The 18,337-nt window shown below is 37.2% G+C and overlaps 1 protein-coding gene across 2 annotated transcripts in view; it reads right to left on the reverse strand.

The window, feature by feature from the left end:
* The window catches only part of OTC (ornithine transcarbamylase), a 93,864-nt gene that overhangs the window by 58,927 nt on the left and 16,600 nt on the right, over nucleotides 1–18,337 (reverse strand). Inside the window, exon 1 of one of the 2 annotated variants that reach the window (XM_024563674.4) lies at nucleotides 10,213–10,502. The exons of the other annotated variant lie outside the window; for it this stretch is intronic. Coding sequence (XP_024419442.1) covers nucleotides 10,213–10,289 — 77 coding nt within the window. The 5' untranslated portion in view covers nucleotides 10,290–10,502. Of the gene's footprint in view, nucleotides 1–10,212; nucleotides 10,503–18,337 lie in introns of those variants that run through there. 2 annotated transcript variants of the gene reach the window in all.

Consider the following 18,337-nt stretch of genomic DNA (forward strand, 5'->3'; position numbering starts at 1 on the left):
AAGCACAGAGCTTGGGCTACTTGAGATAAAGAGTGAATTCTCTGGTGGGATTTATTTATATCTTTTTGCAATGTGATAAAAGGCGATAGGTAGGAAAATCATAAATTCAGTCAATTTGTTGTTTATACTGCATGATGTGAAGTAACTTTAAACAAATGAATATTTCTCTAAATACCTAACTTTCTGGTAGAGTTGATATGTTCATTTATTATTCAACAGGTAGATTTTTTTCAGTAGACCTTTTGTGAGATTAAGCCCTTCAAAGATTTGAGTTATTAAGGAAACTAACTTCCATAATGATGGTTTGTGGGTTAGTTGGCTAATGTTTGATTGAGTGATTTAATAGAATGTCCTAATGGCATATTCAACTCCAATAGAAAGCAGTGATTTCAACTTGTGTGTGAATCAAAATTTTGGTTCAAATTTCTATTTCAAAGATGAACCATTTTTTAAACTTTTAAAATATGTGACTCATATATTCTCCAAATGGAAATTTCTTTAAAGCATCAGTCCTCAGTTTTTTTACTATAGACCCGTCATATTTTAAAAATTTGAAATGGATCTACAATATATACATATTAGTTTATATTATATGTGTTAGTATCCTAATAGATTAGGTACATAACAAAACACAAATTAAAATAAATAAATAATTAAAAGTTTAGACTAAGAAGAACCAAATATTTAAAAACTAAACTGAAAATATGAAAAATATTTTGCTGGTTAAAGAAATTTCTAGAATAGACCTTCATTTTTTTCCTTCTAAGGGAACCCTAGTAAAAAGCTTACAAAATGGTGTCCAAGATCAGGACAGTAGTATTCAGCAATTTAATAACTTTAGAGACATGGCATGAAGCAAGGAATTTGTTTTTACATATGTAGTTTGGTTATGTGTTTGGTTCTGATAACACTAATTAATGATAAATATTAAGCAATACTTAGACTATACAAGTATGGATATTATTGAGAAGTAAACCATTTGACTGATATTCATGCATTTTTTAGGGTCAACTGTATTTGTTTTCTGAGGATCTGCAAACAGGTTTAACATGTCTGGCCTGGAATGGAGGCATGGTAGCTTCATCTTTCCAAATTCACATTTAGGGAAGTTTTGAAAATATTTCTTTCTTCTGGAATAAAGTCTAAGCAACATCAAATCATAGAAGATAAACTCTCTTGATTCTGTGTCTTACAATAATACATTAATATTCCTTGGCTTAACACTTCTTCCAATATTATTTTAAAAGAGGAGAAACACTTTGCGAGAAAGCCCTGCTCCCCAGGATTCAAGAAATTTGGGAATCATCACTATAGCTGTTGAGCCCATACCTATCAACAACAGGAAAACAACCTATGCACTAATTTCGAGGCTTTATTTTTTGCCTGGAGCTCAAGCAATATTTTTCTGGTTATGTTGGAGCCCACAAAAGCTGAGTCTCCGAACTGCTACACTTGAGATTCAATACCCTCCTCCAATCTTAGTCCCTGTAGGGTTTTGTTATATCTATTCCCTTCTACATAATCACAGGACTACATGTATCATTTAAGAAAATATTATAGATCTTAAAATTGTGGTGTTGTTGAATCACAGAGAAAAAGAATTAGAAGTAAAAATTTTGCAGGAAACGAAACTATTTTCTCCCTTTTCCATGCAAGGAAGTCAGAAAATAATGGTGAAAGAGGAGGCCCAACAACACCTTCAGCTACTTCAGAAAAGCTACAACCCTGCCCTGGCCTGGCAGCTCAGTTAGTTGAAACATTGTCCTGATACCAAGGTTGTGTGTTTGATCCCAAGTTAGGGCACACAGAGTGCCCTAACCAGTGAATGTACAAATAAGTGGAACAACAAATTTGATGTCTTTTTCTCTCTTTCTCTCCCACCCCCCTCTCTACAATCAAAAAATAAAATTTTTTTAAAAAGTTCCAATGTCTAACCCTTATTACTACCCCAATAGAAGAGAAATTAGGGCTTTCTCAAGTTTGTTCTTACACACTTCAAGAAGTTTCTAAGTTGGAGGTGTGGTTACAGTTCATTCTAGGGTTAACATTAATGTTCTCCTGTTGAGATCACATTATGAGATGCTGCTTTTTTATTTTCACATTGACAGATTTGAGTTTAGAAGTAGAAAAAAGACACAAATACCCTGCATGGATCTTCCTTTTTGTCCAGACCTTTCAATTTTCAAATTTATATAGCAACAGAAACTTTATTTCAAATTATTTTTCTTAGACTACAAGTGCTCAGAAGAATATCTTTTTATGACTCTAGTGTCCAAATGGCAGCTGCTGATAATGTTGCCCTCATTCTTGTTGCCCTGGAATTGCACCTCCAATGAACGTTAGCAGAAAAGCTTTTTATTTCAGACAGTTCTGGCTTTTAATGGTGGTGTGGGACTGTAAATAACCATTAAATCTGAATAATCAAAGGGGAAAATTACAATTATTCTGTGACTTTAAAAATTTTGTCTAAACATTAACAAGTCTTATTGTCAGTGTAAATAAATGGGGGGAATTAAAAAGATAGTAAAACTTACATATATAAAGATATATATATATAAATATATAGTATAAAGGTATATATATCTTTAGTACACTGTAATTTAAAACATTAGAAACATTGAGAATTATAGTGTTTTATTTCTTTGTAAAAACTTTTGAGTAGTTTCAATAGTGCGTGCTATCTCCTTATTATATAACTTAAGATACTGAGCAAACATCCTTTCTATGGTTTGGCAAGTTGTCATATTCCTAAGTTTGAATCAAATTCCACCATTTATCCTTTGCATTTTCAATGTTGTGAAATATCACTGAGAATTCCTTTATTTATTTGTTTTATATTTTACTTATTTTTAGAGAGAGGAGAAGGGAGGGAGAAAGAGAGGGAGAGAAATATCAGTGTGTGGTTGCCTCTCACACACCCTCTACTGGGGACCTGGCCTGTAACCCAGGCATGTGCCCTGACTGAGAATTGAACCAGTGACCCTTTGGCTCACAGGCTGGCACTCAAAACACTGGGCAACACCAGCCAGGGTGAGAATTCTTTTAATGTGAAGTGTTTTGCTTGTGACACTTCCTCTGGAACATCTTCATGCTTTTTGTCACAACCACTTTCCTCATTTATGTCAATAAGTTTGTCTTCACTAAGTCCCTCTGGCTGCATATCTACAGCCTCTCAAACAGTAGCAGGGTCAACAATCCCAGTCAGCTAGTTCTCTCATAAATACATTAACATTTGATTCAAATTTAACTGCCAGTGCTATTTTTTGTTTACCTGCTGCACTTTTATCTCTCTCGGACAATTCCTTCTTTCAATTATCTATTTTCATAAAATGAATCGTGTTTAAAAGTGAGCAGCACAACTATGCTTTTTGCTATATGTATGTGAACTGAATAACAGATGCACAGTGAGCAATCACCAACAGACTTTGAAAGAAGGAATGTGATTGGTCACTGATCATGATGTGCATCTGTTATTTACATAGTGACTTGTGAACTGAAGAGCTAGCAATTTTTTGAAATTTTTACTTGAAATGAAATTTTTGAAAATTTTGAATGAAATTTTTACTTTATGCAACTACTCAGAATTAATATACCATGACAACTGAAACTTGAACCATGTACTTTGAAGACTGGACTTATTTAAATAAACTGTAATAATTGAAATTCCTACATATTGGGACCACTCAAAGGAAGGACTGCCTGTACTCCAAATGCATTCCTAATATAAGATTATTTTTTAAAGATTTTATTTATTTTTAGAGAGAGGAGAAGAAAGGGAGAGAAACATAGATGTGTGATCAATACATCGATTGGTTGCCTCTCACATGCCCCCAACTGGGGACCTGGCCAGCAACCCAGGTATGTGTGCTGACTGGGAATCAAACTGGTGACCTTTTGGTTTGCTGGCTGGCATTAAATCCACTGAGCCACACCAGCAAGGGCCCCATTGTAAGATTCTTATATGCCATTCCTTCTGTCCTCTTGAGTTCTCAAGACTGGTTTTTTGTCTTCCTTAGGCTGGAGGCTTAAATATCACCTCCTGTAAGATTCCTTCCCTGACTATACTGTGTAGTCTCCACTATGTCTTCATTTTGTTCATAATACTGATCACAACAATTTTTAAATATATATGTATGTTTCTGTTTATTGCTTGCTTTTTTATCTCCCCATTGGATTATATGAACCATGATGTCAGGGTCTCTGACATCATGGATCCTGCCTGTTATATTCATTAATATTTATTCAGTGCTTATTGAAATGACTGGGATAGAATAGGCATTCAATAAATATTTCTTAAGTAAATGGCTGAATGAATGTTTCTGGGGCAAAAGTAAATCAATTTGGATAAGAAATTCAGCAGATTTCCAGGAATTAATTTAGAGATTTGTCGTGATGGATTTTCAATGCTGTGACCAGGATCTGATGATAGAAGAAGAACCCCGAGTGCCCCAAAACCGAATTAATGTTGAGGCAAGACCAAGTATGGGCCTAGTGTTTTGCTAAAGCTGAAGTCCTCTAGGGCTCAACCACTCTAGTACAGTACTTGCATTACTGAGAATAATGGTTAGCCATATGCATGTGAAACAAGGAAGTTTTAACCTTGGATCCTAAGTGCAACATTCAGAATCAAGTGCAAAAACCTGGAAAACTGATGAGAGGACATGATGGGACAAGTTTTTGCCCATGGCAGCATGAGGGCCAAATCCAAAGTACCTTGATAGTGAACTATACCAATATTTGATTCCCTCTGTCCACTAACCTCTTTTGGACACAGTAAGTCCCCAGGATTCTTGGGGACAAAAGGGGTTAGAATGTCATTCTGGCATGTGAGGGCTTCAGTGATTAACTAGAAAACTTTAAAAAATTGCATCTCAAGTGGAAAAGGGGGTCATACTGTTTATACAATTGAAAAATCAGTGCAGTAGTCACCTTTCTCAATTCTATCTAGAGGTGGGGCAGGAAATGTTTGCTCGGGAAAAGAGCTGTGTTTTATAGATACCAAGAGCTAACCAGGAAAATTTATCACTGGAAGGAAAGCAAACACAATGGTTCCAGTTTAAATTCCTATCCTGTTTACTATCTCCTCATAGCACCCCCACCTTAACTCCAAAATGAGACTGCCACACCTCTTTCCTAAACTCCTTAAGCTGTCACAGGGGAGGAGATTTAGGGGGGACTAGATGAAAGAAGGTGAAGGGAATTAGCCAAAGAACATATATGCATGACCCATGGACACAGACAACAGTCAGTGTGGTGAGGGCCTGAGGGAAGAGGGGGGAGAACAGGGGGAGGTGGGCAAAGGCAGGGAAAATGGGACCATCTGTAACAGTGTAAACACTAAAAATAAAGTTTAATGAATTATAGTAAAGTAGAAGAGCTTCACAGTTTCACTATGCTGAAATGCCTCTACCACAGGCCCCTTTTTTTCCTATTCCTTATCAAGTAGTTCTTACTTTCTGGTGATAAACCCACACTGAAAGTAGCCAATTAAAACCACTGGCATAAAGGGCTGTTAAGTTCTCCTAGAGACCCCATGCTGCAGTTGGAGGCAGCCTAATCTGGTTCAGGAGCATCCAGACCAGGGCCAGAGTTACTATTTTATCATTTCCATAAAATGCACTGTCTTCTTGTACTTAAATGTGTCTCCTTGGTAAATCAGACCTAAATCACATTATCATTCTTCAGCCAACACATAATAAGGAAGATACAGTATTGGAGAAAACTATGGGAACCACATACAGATTTTCCAGCAAAACTGTCATTGTCATTGCAACCTGATCAAAACCAGAATTTTGAAAAAGGCAAGACTAGTTCCTTACATTAATTTTATCCTTTGAAAAAATAATTATAGTGATTTCTCAACCCCAAATCACTGAATACTAAGAAGTTAAGCCAAGGTAATAGTAGATCCTTGTGTTAGCTTTACCCAAATAACTTCCCAGCTAGAAAATTGAAGAGTATTATCTATTGGAAGAATGAACCTTTTATTGCTAGAGTCTACATTTTCCAACTCTGGTAAATTGTTTGGAGCATGAGGGGAGACCTGGATATATTCCCTCGTATAATTGTATTTTGTTGGAAGAAAAAGTGCTTGATTTGAGTAAAATGTGGTCAGTCAGAAACAGACTTTGCCAGAGTAGGAAAAAATTCAGTGCTAAATGATATTTTGATCACCGTGGAGAATTTGAGATAAAGACTTTAGCTTCTGGAGGCATAAGAGAGGGCCAAAGGATCCTAATGCTGAGATTTTGGTGTTACTTTAATGTTGGAGATGGATGCAACAGTTAAGGCTTATTTTCTTTGCTGTTACTGAGATATTTTGGCTATACCTAAAAAAGGGATATTGTGCAAGGGTACATTGGCCAACTTAATCAATCTGGAAGGATCAAAGTAACCAGAGCAGTATAATGAATAGAACATTGGTTTTGAATTCAAATTCTAGTCCTAGTTCAACTATGACCTTTGCAAGGTTATTTCCCATCTTTGGCTTCAATTTCTCATCTGAAAAACTAAGAAAATGTACTAAAGGTCAGTGGTCCTTTATGTCTTTGTCTTCTACAACATTTATAAGCACAAGATTTCCTATGAGCTATACTGGAGTCATCAAATTCTCAGTGGCCTAACTTTAATTCTATCCCTTTCTTTCTATCTCAAAAGGCATATTACAATGCATACAAAGGACAATGACTTTGTTTTCACAAAACTCTTGAATCTGATCCTACTGATTTGATCCTACTTAATCAGATCCTATTGAATCTGATTTGAGAAAAGCAAAAAAAAAAATTCTAAACTTATTTTATGATTAACAACAATAACAATAATTTATTAATAAAATGTACTTGAAAACTTTCTCACTGTTGCCACATACTCACATGTGGTATAAATTATTATTGATAGCTGGGTGACTATGTGGTTTCTAAAATATCTTAGCCTGTCAATATTCTAAAACTGTGAAATTTCCCCTCATCTGAAAATTGAAGAGTGAGATGATGTTTCACTTTGTGCTGACCTACTATGAAAGGGTTGGAAACACGAAACTGATGAAAGTCTGTAGCTGTCTCTACTTCTTTTATCTTACTTAAATTACTAAAAATAACAAACTGGAAATAAAACCCAGATTCTACTGTTGACCAAGGGGAACATATAAACATCATTTCATTCCTGGTCTCATGCCCTGTATAGTTTTCTGAAGTCAAGAAATATGTTTTTTTAAAGGCATTCATTTTTAGTTATGAAAGAAAATGTGATAATCAAAAAGGACTGTTTTTTCTCCTCTATGCAAAAGCATGGATGGACTGTAATCACTTCGTCTGTATCCACGTGTGTAGCTGGGCATGGGCATGGGATGAAGGGGACAAAATGAGTTACGTAAGCCCTCAGAGAGGTCTGGAATGAAATACCTGAAAACCAGTCACCTCCAGCTCCAATCTATAACCTCTACAGAATTGGGTGGCTTAGCTCAATATTCTCTGAAGAAATTTCTATTTGTGAGATAAAATTGAACTGCACATACAAAGAAAGAAATCTCTAATAAAGAAAGAGATTTTTTAGAGAAAATGCAGACAACTGTAATTGAATAACAATAAAAATTAAAAACAAAAAGATATAAGTGGTTTCCCTAATAGGCAACAAGTCATAGGACAGTATTATCCAGACACGGCCAGGCTCTAGAGCCTCATTTGTGAAGTGAAAAAACTATGGATTTGGTGTTTTGGGTGGTCTTGGTGTCTGATCTTATTGATTTTGTAATAATAATAATAATAATAATAATAATAATTGACTAAAAATGACTGATCCAGGAGCCAGCATGGATGGCTTCAGCTTCACTTAAGCTGTTATTTTACTTCAAAACTGTGCTGTCCCTGTTTTGTGACCTTGTGAAACCCTAACTACATGTTTCCTATAACTCTCTAGTAGTAAACTTACATAGTAGGTTTTGTAATATGGGCCTTCCACTTTTCCCAGGAGAGATGTGGGGGCTGTAAAATATTTGTTGAAGGCTGAAAATCAAAGTAAAATTACAATAGAGGCCGAGGTGACAGGGAGATTTTCTCTGTTGTTAAGGGGTCATCAAAGACTATAGGTCTTATTGGAGATCAGCAATTCTGAATTTATCTAGCTGGCAGCTAGTGTGGCTAACTAAAAGAGTAGAAAGGGAAAATACCTTTCTCAATAGATACTCATGCTCTTAACTTCCTAATAACATGGGTGATTTGATGCTTTCACATTTTCAAATAGCATACTTTTGCCTCAGCCCTCATTCACTGTGACAGATGGCTAGCCAGGATTTTCAGAATTGTAGTCTGGTATAGCTGGATGTAGGCAATAGGATATTAGTAAATATCAAAAAGCCCAAATATTTTGAAGAGGTTTTGCAAAAATTTATAATAATTATTTTTAAAAATCAGCAATCACTGTACTTTGCAAAGAATATATGTTTAAGTTCCAAGCTTTGGTATTATTTATTTAGTTGATTGTGTTCAGCTCAGTGATGACTCTGTTAAAAACTATGGAACAAAATTTCATCACATTTTTATCTGATGTAACCCAGTGAGATGGAATGATAAAATAATGAACATTTCTCTGTCACTTTACAGTTTTCTCACATATTATATCACTGATTATTAGCAGCTATGACTTCATGTGTCTGGAATGAAATATCTTATTTACCACTGTATCTCCATCACCTTGCTTAGTGTGTGGCACAAAGTATGTGATCAATATGTATTTAGTAAATGAATGATTGAACTACTCTGTGGTGGAAGCAGAACAGGTATTACTCTTTTCTCCATTTTATAGGTGAATCAGCATCACAGAAAAGTTAAGTGACTTGCTCAAAATCATAGCCAGCAAGTGGTGGTGCCAGGCCTTGAACGTAGTTCTTGAGACTCCAAAACCTGAGATTTCCTCCAGATTTTTGGATATATGGTCTAATTCTGACACTAACTGGTAAACCCCACAATCTCTCTGGATTTCATTTAATTTATCTGTATAAAAAGAGAAGGCATCATTCTGTTGCTCTGAGGACCCACTTAAGTCTACTACTATGGACTTAATTTACAATATCTTCTATAAGGAAATTCTGTTTTCTGAGAGTTTTAAATTCACCAAAGAAGTGATATAGTCCAGAGAGCTCAGAGCTGTAAGGTAGCCCAGAGAAGGGAGGCTGAGGGCCACTGTCACAGGGTCACTTCCTAACAGTGGGAAGAAACTTAAGATTAGAAGCTTCCTCCTTTATGAAGTCAGTGAAGTTGTTTTGAGGTTGGTTTAGGTTGTAAAGAGGCCCTGGAAAATTATATCTGATTGCTAACATGCTCCAATTACTCTAGAAGCTTTCTAGCAACAAAGTGCACATTTAATGACCTTGCTTACACAGCTAGCTCACCACATTCCCCACAGACACACTATGCACCATTTTCCATCACATGTTCCATGGTTCTGAGCTGGATGTAGCTTTTATAATGAACCTAGTGGAGACAGCCTCCTTTGCACATGCTACCAAGAATTTCAGGGATAGATATCAAATTTGAATTTTATTTTATTTATTTTTCTTTTTAAAAAATATTTTATTTATTTTTAGAGAGGGGGGATGGAGAAAGAAAGGGAGAGAAACATCAGTGCGCGAGAGATACATTGATCAGCTGCCTCTCACATGCCACCAACCGGGGACCTGACTCACAAACCAGGTATATGCCCTGACCAGGAGCTGAACTGGCAACCTTTCAGTCCCCAGGCTGGTGCTCAGTCCACTGAGCCACACCAGCCAGAGCTTGGATTTTATTATTAAAAATCATTCTTCATATCACACATAAGGCTCCAAGTAACTAATTCCTATTTCCTGGACTGATTCATTGTTTTCAAGAAAAACCATTGAACACAAAGCTGAAGGACCTGTGTAAATTAGTTCCTCTAATTTTCTTCAGTCAGTTGCTCATTTAGAATATACACAAACAGAAGATGACAACAACTACGCCTGCTATACCTGCTGCGGTTAGTCACCCTAATCCCCAGAATACAATGAAATCTGATTACAGAGGAGTGAGCAATGAAAGCTCAGCTGGAATTAGAGACAGCTATCTCTAAGGGTCGAACCTGGCATTACACCCTGCAGAAAGAGGGCTTTTGAGGCTGCATTACTCTATGGAATAGATAAATTTCATTTATCACCATGGTTCCTAAATTACACTCCAATCTTTGGCCATCATCACTTACCTAAAATTTCGAACCACAAAACTGTGACCATTTCTAAAAGCTGCATTGTTCAACAGGATCCTCAAATTAAACAGCATCTTCTCTTGCTAGCGAAAAGGATGATTCTATGCTCTTGAAAATGCCTCTCCAAAGTAGTCAGTGGGGTTCACCTAAAAGCTAAGAATGCTTTTGATTGCAGTGAGAGAGCAAAGGTAATATTAACCTTCAACTACCTTATCAAATTCCCCTGTTTAGAGATACTGCAGGGCAGGGTTCAGGGGTATTTGAACTTTAAGCCAAGCTTCAGCACTGTATATTTTTTAGAAGGAATCCTGAGTCTTTTGGTGCACAGACTCCTCATTTTTCATAATATATTTATGCTGTCACATGCTTATACAAAATCAATTGGCAAGTACTCATTGAACATATAATATATGCAAGGAAATGCAGTGCTGGCCGCTGTGAAGGCACATAGAAATAACTCGTTCAGAAAATGTGAGCTGGAAGTGCCAAACCCCAGATGTAGATGTGACAGCCCTGAGTATTTCCAGTGATATCACCTTCCTATCTCTAATTCCCAGCCTTGACACAAAAACAAATGGAACGAAGTGCCCTAAAAGCTTTTAATTTTAGCTTAAAAATTTTTATTATTATTAGTAGTAGTAGTAGTAGGTGGCAAGAAACTGGAATGAGGATAGAGGTATAGTAAAAAGGTCTCAGTCCTGGAGCTCCCATTGTGTTTTGCACATAGTAGGTCTTCGATAAATCAGTAGCTGCCTATTAATTCTAGCAGGAACTCAGAATCAGTAGAAGTGGGGAGGGTGGTGCTATAGAGCAGCCCCTCCAGATCACTAAGGGGCCATCCAAAGTTTCATGTTCATTCATTCACCCACACTTATAAATCAGATATTTTCAAAATCTATTTTGTGTCAGGTATTGTGTTAGGCTAGAATTTCAGAGGAGGAAGATGAGCTCGCCTTACAGAGTTTACAGTTCAATAAGGGTGATAAGATTTGTAACTAAATATCCCTAACACAAGTCCATAGGAGATGTCCAGATGAAGTGCTACCACATCACAGGAAATAGGGAATGCTCTAAGCTGGGAAGGGCGGGAGGCAGGGGAAGAGAGAAAGCAGTGGGGGCTGCCTCTGCTGGTCAATTTATTTGACTTTAGCAAACCCAGGTAAGCACTTGCTAGAAGTTTATATAACACAAGAGAAGTATTATTTAAAAACCAACTATGGCCACTTCAGGGTCAGGGATGGTTGTGATGTCATCATTAACGTCAGCAGGGAAAGAAATCCTGACACTATTCCCTTCTACTTATGGAGAATGATGTGCAATAAAGAGTGCAAAAGACCAGAATTTCCAAATCCCTGCCAAATCTTCTGTTCTGGAAAGAATATTCCAGGCAGAGGCAAGTGTTCACAAAGCCATGGAGGTAACAAGGTACAGGGTGAATGCTTTAAGTGGGAGAACAGGTTGATACTTTCTTTGAAAGGATCATAAAGCATATTGGAAGAGGCAAAATGGGCCAGTTGTTGGATAGGGTTCACAAAGTGAAATCGGTCTATGTAATACAGGGAAGGAAACTGAATGTTTACAGGGAAACCAAGAGTGAAGACGTCAAACTACATGTTAATATGAAGTCCGTATCTTTAATCAACTGGGCTACTTACCCAGACAACTCATGCAAGCAATGTTTGGGGAGAAATCAAGAAGTGTGTGCAGTGCTATGGTAGAGAATGTGAGCAGCACTTCTGAGATGTAAAAGTAACTCATAAACCCTCATAATTCTATAAAGGTAGGCACTTAGAGCACCAGAGGGATTAAAAGAAAACCTTAAACCACCCATTACCCTCAGAGATACTGGAAGAGAAATGCTACTCCACAAATGGAATGAGGTTAAAGGCAATTTCACTGAATCTCAGAAGACAATATATCTCAACTGACATCTGGGTCACATGTGGAAAAACAACTTACGGGGTTTTCATTCATCCTCTTACTCCATGACTCCTCTAATTCCTGTTCAACTACCTGGTTTGGCTCCCTACCAAGTTCCCTTTCTCCATCCAGCCCTCCATTCACTCATTTTCCTCTGCTGCCAACAACTCTGCAGCCACAATAGGCCGGATCCCTGCGCTGGGTGCACTTTTGATGAGTCCCTTCCTACGTGGATTTCACCTTTGGAATGACTCCACAGCACAACTTCTGTATCTGTCCCCTGACCCCATGTGTTCTAACCAAGGAGGAGGAACTTGTTCCCTGCTCCCTTGCTTCAGGCCCCATGGGACCTCCAGCTTGGCTTGCTTCTCATCCAGCTTTCAGCATTGAGGGTGGGAGTAGGGGTTAGATGGGGTTCCTGGAGAAGGTGGCACTAAATCCTTCATGAACTGGGAAGAATTAGGGAATTGTCAAACTGGAGGGACCTATAAAGTATATTACAGCAAAGGAAGGAACTTGTGAGTAGACCCAAAAGAAAGAAACAAATAGGGTGTGTGGAGTAATGACAAGTGATTCACAATTGGAAGCGTGGATCAACCCCGTTATTGACCATTAAATGAAGCCATGCTACCACCAAACAAATTATACAAAACATAAAACCATGAGTGTCTACGTGTCATCCATATCCCCTTTGCATTTGGTCTTCCCCTACATACCTGCCACTTCTTAATGCAACAACCCATGGCTGTCTACCTGAGGATAAAATCCCCATACTCGTCACCTTTGTGTGGGCAACCATGATATGTGTTTTACTCACTCTCCCAAAGGTCTCTAGTGGGACTGAGCCTCAATTGCCCACAGTAGAAACCTGCTCACCAGTGTGCCCTTATTAGCTGTCTTCCCTTCATGGGTCATTTCTCTCACTCCCCTACCAGTACTTCCTGGGATCATCTTCCACATAAACTAAATCCCTGTCACAATGTCTGCTTCTGTGGGAGCTCAATCTTTGCCTAGGTCTCCCTTATCAACAATTTTTCAGTGTTCTCCTTCTTGTTCACTTCTCTTGGCCCTTCTTGTCTCTGATTTGGTACCTGGGCTTTCAGTATCAACATCTTTGTCCCCCATATCATAAGGAACCCCCACTCTCAGATTTAGTCTTCATTACCCTGCAACTGGTGGTGTGCTGGTAAATTTTTAATAAGCAGCTCTTCAAAAAAAGGAAAAAGGTTTTGATTTGTGGCATTGACTGATTTGTCTGGTGTAAATGTTCCTACCATGCCATGGTCAGCTTTAAGTACCACAGTGACATCAATTAATACAGAGTTGGGAAGAAAGGTATAAGGTTGGCTCTTGCAAGCCATCATGAGCTGACTGCAGTACACCACTGACTACAACCCCCCATCCTGAAAAGAGGATTTTTTCAAGATTTGAAAAGGAATATTGGAGTCAGATTGTTGAGGGATTTAAAAAGCCATATTATGGAATTAAGAATTTACTCTATAGTCAAGGATGATTATTAAAATTTTAGAGCTGGAGCAGACAAGGGGACATATGTCAGTATCTGTGTTGTGTTTTGAAAACACTAATCCAGCACCATTGTGTAAGAAGTACAGCGGGGAGAAAATGGAGACAAGGAGACACAAATTACTGTGGTATAATGGCCTGAATACATACTGGGGCTGTGGAAAAAGAAAACACGGAATGGGTGCAAGAGAGATTTAGGGATTAGAATCCACCTATCAGAAGAATAGTTGATTAGATGTTGAGGGGAGATGGAGGAGTTAATGAGTCTCTAGGATTTTAAGTTTGTACTATCACATTTGTGTCTAAAATTCTAAATAGCCAAACTGGGGATATAAACATTGTGAGTTTCCTGACATTTAAAGTTTGCGAAAATCATGTATGAACTTGCAATATTTCTTTGAAATTGTTATTGTGCCTCCCTAGTGAAATCTAAGCACTGAGGAAGGAATCAATGTGATGTAAAGGAAAGAATTATGAGAGGAGTGTTTGAAGTTCAAATGTGACCTCTTGTTGGATTCCTAAATGATGATGAACTTGTCTAAGTCACTTGACTCCTCTAACATCCTCACAGTACTCATCCCTTCAACTAAAGGTATTATAAAATGTGCTATTATATTGCTTGGTAAACTTTAACATATTAACCAAACAGAAGATACAGTGCCTAAGAGCCTCAGCATAGGTACTGCCAAAGATCTATCACAAATTTGAGCTCTGTGCAAATAAGACATATGGCTGTTATTGCAGTGAGAAGTTCTGCTTATCTCAGAATGTTACTAATTACATAAATACTTTTTATAGTTGGTTGTCTGGAGTCTTTAAGACCCTAAGAAACCATAGCATTTACATGCAGTACATACTTTAAATAAAAGCTCTGTGAGATTGTTGCTGGTGATCTATCTTTCACTGGATATGAACAAAGAAGCACATATCCCTGTCTGAGACCAGTAGCCATACTGTGACCATGAAGAGAAGTAGCCTTAGAATGAAGCTGTGGTTTGGCAGAGTGGAAGAAGGAAGAAACCTGGTCATGTATGACATCATTTAGTTGCAAAGTCAACCAACCTCATGACCCTCTTTACCACTGGAAACCTTGTTATGTAAAATGATAAATGTCTTTTTTCTTTAAGTCACTCTGAATTGGATTTTTTGTTACTTGCAACAAAATGCATACTGATACATTATTTAGGTTAGGTTTTTGAAGGTTTATTTGTCATGTAACAGGTAGAGAATGATGTCTTTCAAAGTTGTGTTTCTAGTTCAGGACCTATTATTTATTCATTGAATAACCTTGGGCAAGTCAGTTTCCTTATCTGTAAATGGAAACAATATTCTTATTCTCTCCTTTATCTTTTATATTTTGGTTAAATGAATGTATTGATATATTTTCTTTTTAATTTTTCAGGCTGGATTATATGTTAGATATATGTTTAACTTTAGAAGAAACTGTCAAAATATTTTCCAGAGTGGCCATATCATTTTACTGTTTTCCTAGGAATACATGAGGGCTCCAGTTGCTCAGAATCCTTGTTAGCACTTGGAATTATCAACATTTTTCATTGTTGCCATCCAGATAGGTATGCAGTCATTTCTAATTGTGGTTTTAGTTTGCATTTCCTTTAAGGCTAATGATTTTAAGCATCTTTCTTTGTGCTTATTCGCCATTCATGTATCTTCTTTGGTGAAGTATCTGTTAAATCTTTTGACAAATTTATTTTTAACTGAGCTGTTTTATTGTTTAATTTTGAGAGTTCTTTATATATTGTAGATACAAGACCATTTTTAGATGTGGAATTTGTAAATATTGTCTCCCAGTCTGTAGCTTGTCTTTTCATTCTCTTGATAGTGGCTTTTGTAGAGCAAAGGTTTTAATTTTGATCAAGTTCAACTTACCACTTTTTCTTTTTATGGATTACAATGTTAATGCTATATCTATGAACTCTTTGCCTAACAAAGGTCACAATGACTTTGTGCTATGTTTTCTAAAAGTTTTATAGCCTTACAAGATTGATATTAAGTTTGTTCAAAGTATAGGTTTAGGTTGAGATTTTTTTTGTGAGGACATATGGATGTCCAATTTTCCTTTGTTTAAGAGCCTTTTATATCCTACGTCATATAAAATTTGCTGAAGAATCCACAAAATTATTTTGTGTTAATGTCCTTGGACTGCTTCAGAAACTGTAAACTTGTATCTTATTGTAAAGATGTATTATTATGTGTCTTGGATCTGCATGGAAATTGGCAAAAGGAAATAAGTTAGAATTATGATAGTAAAGTAAATCACCCATGAGTTGGCTACTAATTTCCTCTCCACTTGTACATATGTCACCCACAGAACTCCAGTTTACAGATAATCTGAAAATTAATTTTTAATTAACAGATGGTAATGGGACTTTGTAAAACCCTTCTGGACCTTTTTTTCTACCATACCCTTTCATTTGAGGCATTTGAAGAAGGTAAAACAGAGTCTTACATGAAGGCCGAAATTCTGAATAAAACCATAAAATGCTGATCATCAAATTCAAATGCAATCTCTCTTCTCTTGTCATATAAAAACCACATTTTTGTTGAAGTCACTCTTCTGTTAAACATTTACTCTGGCAGTTATCGATTTTAAGTAGAGCCTAGACTTTTCCAGAGCTTAGTTAGGGACAAAAATCTCAAGTTTTCATACATGGTGCTTTTTATTTTGTGATCTGGTAAATTTTGGCATTATAAGACAAGACTAGGAAATATACACACAATTTATGAAGTAGGAAAAGGATAAATATGGTTAATGATCTAAACTTTAGTGTCAGAGCCAGATGAGGTGCAAAAGGTGATGTTTTCTTTCATGGTGCCCTTTTATTTGCTCAAGCTCCCATCCAGAATTCTAGAGACATCTCTTCCCCCATAGGCTGATTCCAATTCCTCCCCTGGGAAGCACAGAGGTCAAGCTGTGCATAAAGGTGATTTATTAGCTGACCAAAGGTTATCAGGCATTAAGCAAACAGGGAGCTCACAGAGTTTCAAGGTTCACCAGTGTCTCAATGATCATCCCTGATGCCCCTTAGTATTGCCAGATAATTTTAGAATCTGAATGATACGGAAACCCTGTGAGGCTATTGTCATTGCTTCCTACTGCCCAGGGCTTGTCCAGAAGCACTGTCTCAATACTAATGTCCATGACAATATTCTCCCCTTGAGCCCAGCACACATATCCTGACGTTCTTAAAATCACTGCTTGGTGAATTCCCTCCCTGCCCATTTCTTGTTCTTGAAGATACCTTCAATCATCTTTGTGGTTGGTGCCTCTGGCAAGACACCAATTGGAAAGTCCTCTTGATCTGTTCAGGATTGTTTTATTAGGCCTCATCTGCTAAGTCTTTTGTCCTCATCTTAAGCTACTATCTAGACACAGCCTTCTTCTCTTAACAAACGGTGACAAACAATTCTGTGGACTGTGAGCATGGAACCTGCCCAGGGCCCAGAATATAGACTATGAGAATTGTGTCCCAAAACAAGAGAGAAACAAGCCCATTTCCTGGAGCTTTGTTGACTCTTTGGACTCTGCATCATGGAGATTGGACACTCATGATTACCAATTTCATCCTCCAGAATTCTTCAACGGGAGTTCAGCATCTTTTCTTCCAGAGGAACAAGGAGTTGATCATTAACTCCTTGGGTGTTAATGATGGACTCCCAGATCACCCTCAATTGTTACCCAGTGTAGTACCATCAAAGAATAAGCTAATCACCTGGAAGACATATAAGAAAATTAACCCAAGGATTTGGGGAGTCAATTAAGGTTGAAGATCTATTTATTGTGAGCAAATTCATCCACCTCTTTAAGCCCCAGTTTCCTCTTGTGGCTTTTCTTATAGCAGCTATCTCATGGCTTTACTGTGAAGATGAAATGTGATCATGAATAAGAATACTGTGGCACAGTACCTGGCTCAGTGTTCAGTAAATGTTACTTAGTTACTTTTCTTAAAGCTTTTCTTAGTTACTAGCATCAGTAATGAGAACCCCAACCCCATCCCAGGTAGTTGTTGGCTTATTATAGTCACTTTTCCAGAAATAAAAGTGTTCAGGTGCCCTGCTTTTTTTCCCCATCATTGTTCTCTAAACCAGTGATTTTCAACCTTTTTCATCTCATGGCTCACATAAACTAATTACTAAAATTCTGCGGCACACCCCCAAAAAGTAAATTTTCTGCCGAACTGACAAAAAATAGGTATAATTTTCACATCAAACAGCTATTGTTGTGTTGGCTGTTGTCATTTTATTTACTTGACAATCTAAGTGGGAAATGGTCAGTGCCCCTGACTAAATAGTCAGCTATTGCATGTTTTAAAAATTCTTGTGGCACACAAGTGTGCCTCTTGCATCACAACTGGTTGAAAATTGCTGCTCTAAACTAATCAAAAATAAGAAAAAAATGTTTCTCAATGAGGACCCATAATGTTTTTTTTTCCTCTCATTTTCCTTTTCCCCCTAAATGATGGGAAAACCAGGGACTTTGTTATCAGTACTTCAACTGTCTAACTTTTTAAGTTTCTAATCTTTTGTCTGCTACTATTTTCCTTCTGTAACCCTGACATGCTAACCAACCTATCTTATTTGAGCTGGAAACGAGATAAAGTAATTAATGATCGCTAAGTGCTTTGAAAATACAAAGGACTCTATAGATGTCATGTGT

The sequence above is a fragment of the Desmodus rotundus genome, chromosome X, assembly GCF_022682495.2.
Source record: "Desmodus rotundus isolate HL8 chromosome X, HLdesRot8A.1, whole genome shotgun sequence".
NCBI classification, from domain to species: domain Eukaryota; kingdom Metazoa; phylum Chordata; class Mammalia; order Chiroptera; family Phyllostomidae; genus Desmodus; species Desmodus rotundus.